Here is a 1,330-nt window from a genome sequence, read left to right as displayed (position 1 = left end):
ATTGCGAGTTCGGGGGTTCGAGCCTCAGCTCGGTCCGACGTTGTGTCCTTGGGAAAGGCACTTTACACGAACTTCCCACTTGGCTCGGTCCTATCGGAGACGGACGTTAAACTAGGAGGTCCCGCCCTTTAAATAACCTTATAGTGTTGATAGGGGCGTTAAATATATACCATTTCACCATTTCACCGGACACAGTGGGCAGATGGCTACCTCAGAATTACAAAGTTCTATCTTCTCAATAAAAGAATAAAAAGAAATGGAATGAGGTAGTGCTCGGTGTAGCCTAAGTAGGACGTTCACTGTTAAAAACAATCAGGAAACGACAAATGCCGTTTTTTGGGACACCTGAATAGACATAAGGGTCTTGAACATCTATCTTTCACTTGTAAAATTGAAGGCAAACGAGGCAGGGGTAGGCCCAAAGCAACCTACTTAGGGAACCTAAACAAATGGGTAACGGGGAATATCAGCGAAACGTAGCTTGTTTAATAGCATCTGAGCAAAGGAAGGAATGGAGAACCATGATCGCTGCCGATGTCTGTTGCAGATTGAGGCACTGGATGATGATCTGCTCAATTCCTAGTTTTGAAGAAATTTTACGTCAAAGATTTTGAATTTCCCAACATATCAAGCTTTTTCGAATGCAACTCTTTGAATATCTTGATAACGACTCCGAAAAATCTTGCGATTTTGATAGGGCAGAAAAAACGTTTGGTTTCTGAACTTAAGGTCTTGGTAACTCAGAAGGACCAAAAATGTCGATAGAACTTTGTATCTTTTTAAAAAGAATCGTTCTTGCATCTATTATGAAAAAATCTTTTTTTCGACTAATTTATCATGTGCGCAACCATCAGGTTCAAATGACTTCTACCTTGTGACCTTGACCTTTCAGGAAAAGAATGTCAGCTTCCTCTTGTCTGGACCACCAGTGGCTTAGGGTAAGTTTCTCATCATCATCATGATCATCACCATCATCAGCATCATCATCATCATCATCATCATCATCATCATCATCATCATCATCATCATCAACAACAACAACAACAACGACAACAACAACAACAACAACAACAACAACATCACCACCAACAACAACAACAACAACAAATTAGAATGAAGAAACAAATGGACGAAAACAGAATGTATTCTTCATGTGTGTCTATCATTACCAGAACCATTGAGTTGTCTGTGTGTCCGTACATTATGGTCCAACCAAATCTGAAAGCTGGGGGGGAGGGGGGGTCGGTGGCGATAGATAGATAGATAGATAGATAGATAGATAGATAGATAGATAGATAGATAGATAGATAGATAGATAGATAGATAGATA

The 1,330-nt window shown here is 40.2% G+C and overlaps 1 protein-coding gene across 1 annotated transcript in view; it reads left to right on the top strand.

Annotated features, from left to right (window-relative positions):
- Positions 1-1,330, top strand: part of LOC101864347 (myosin light chain kinase 3) — a gene marked incomplete in the record, with an annotated part of 40,699 nt that overhangs the window by 37,363 nt on the left and 2,006 nt on the right. The window contains 1 exon segment of the mRNA XM_013089665.2: positions 893-938. Coding sequence (XP_012945119.1) covers positions 893-938 — 46 coding nt within the window.

The sequence above is a fragment of the Aplysia californica genome, unplaced genomic scaffold, assembly GCF_000002075.1.
Source record: "Aplysia californica isolate F4 #8 unplaced genomic scaffold, AplCal3.0 scaffold01012, whole genome shotgun sequence".
Taxonomy (NCBI): Eukaryota; Metazoa; Mollusca; class Gastropoda; order Aplysiida; family Aplysiidae; genus Aplysia; species Aplysia californica.
The sequence above is the reverse complement of the archived record's forward strand: the minus strand, read 5'-3'. Positions and strand labels throughout refer to the sequence as shown.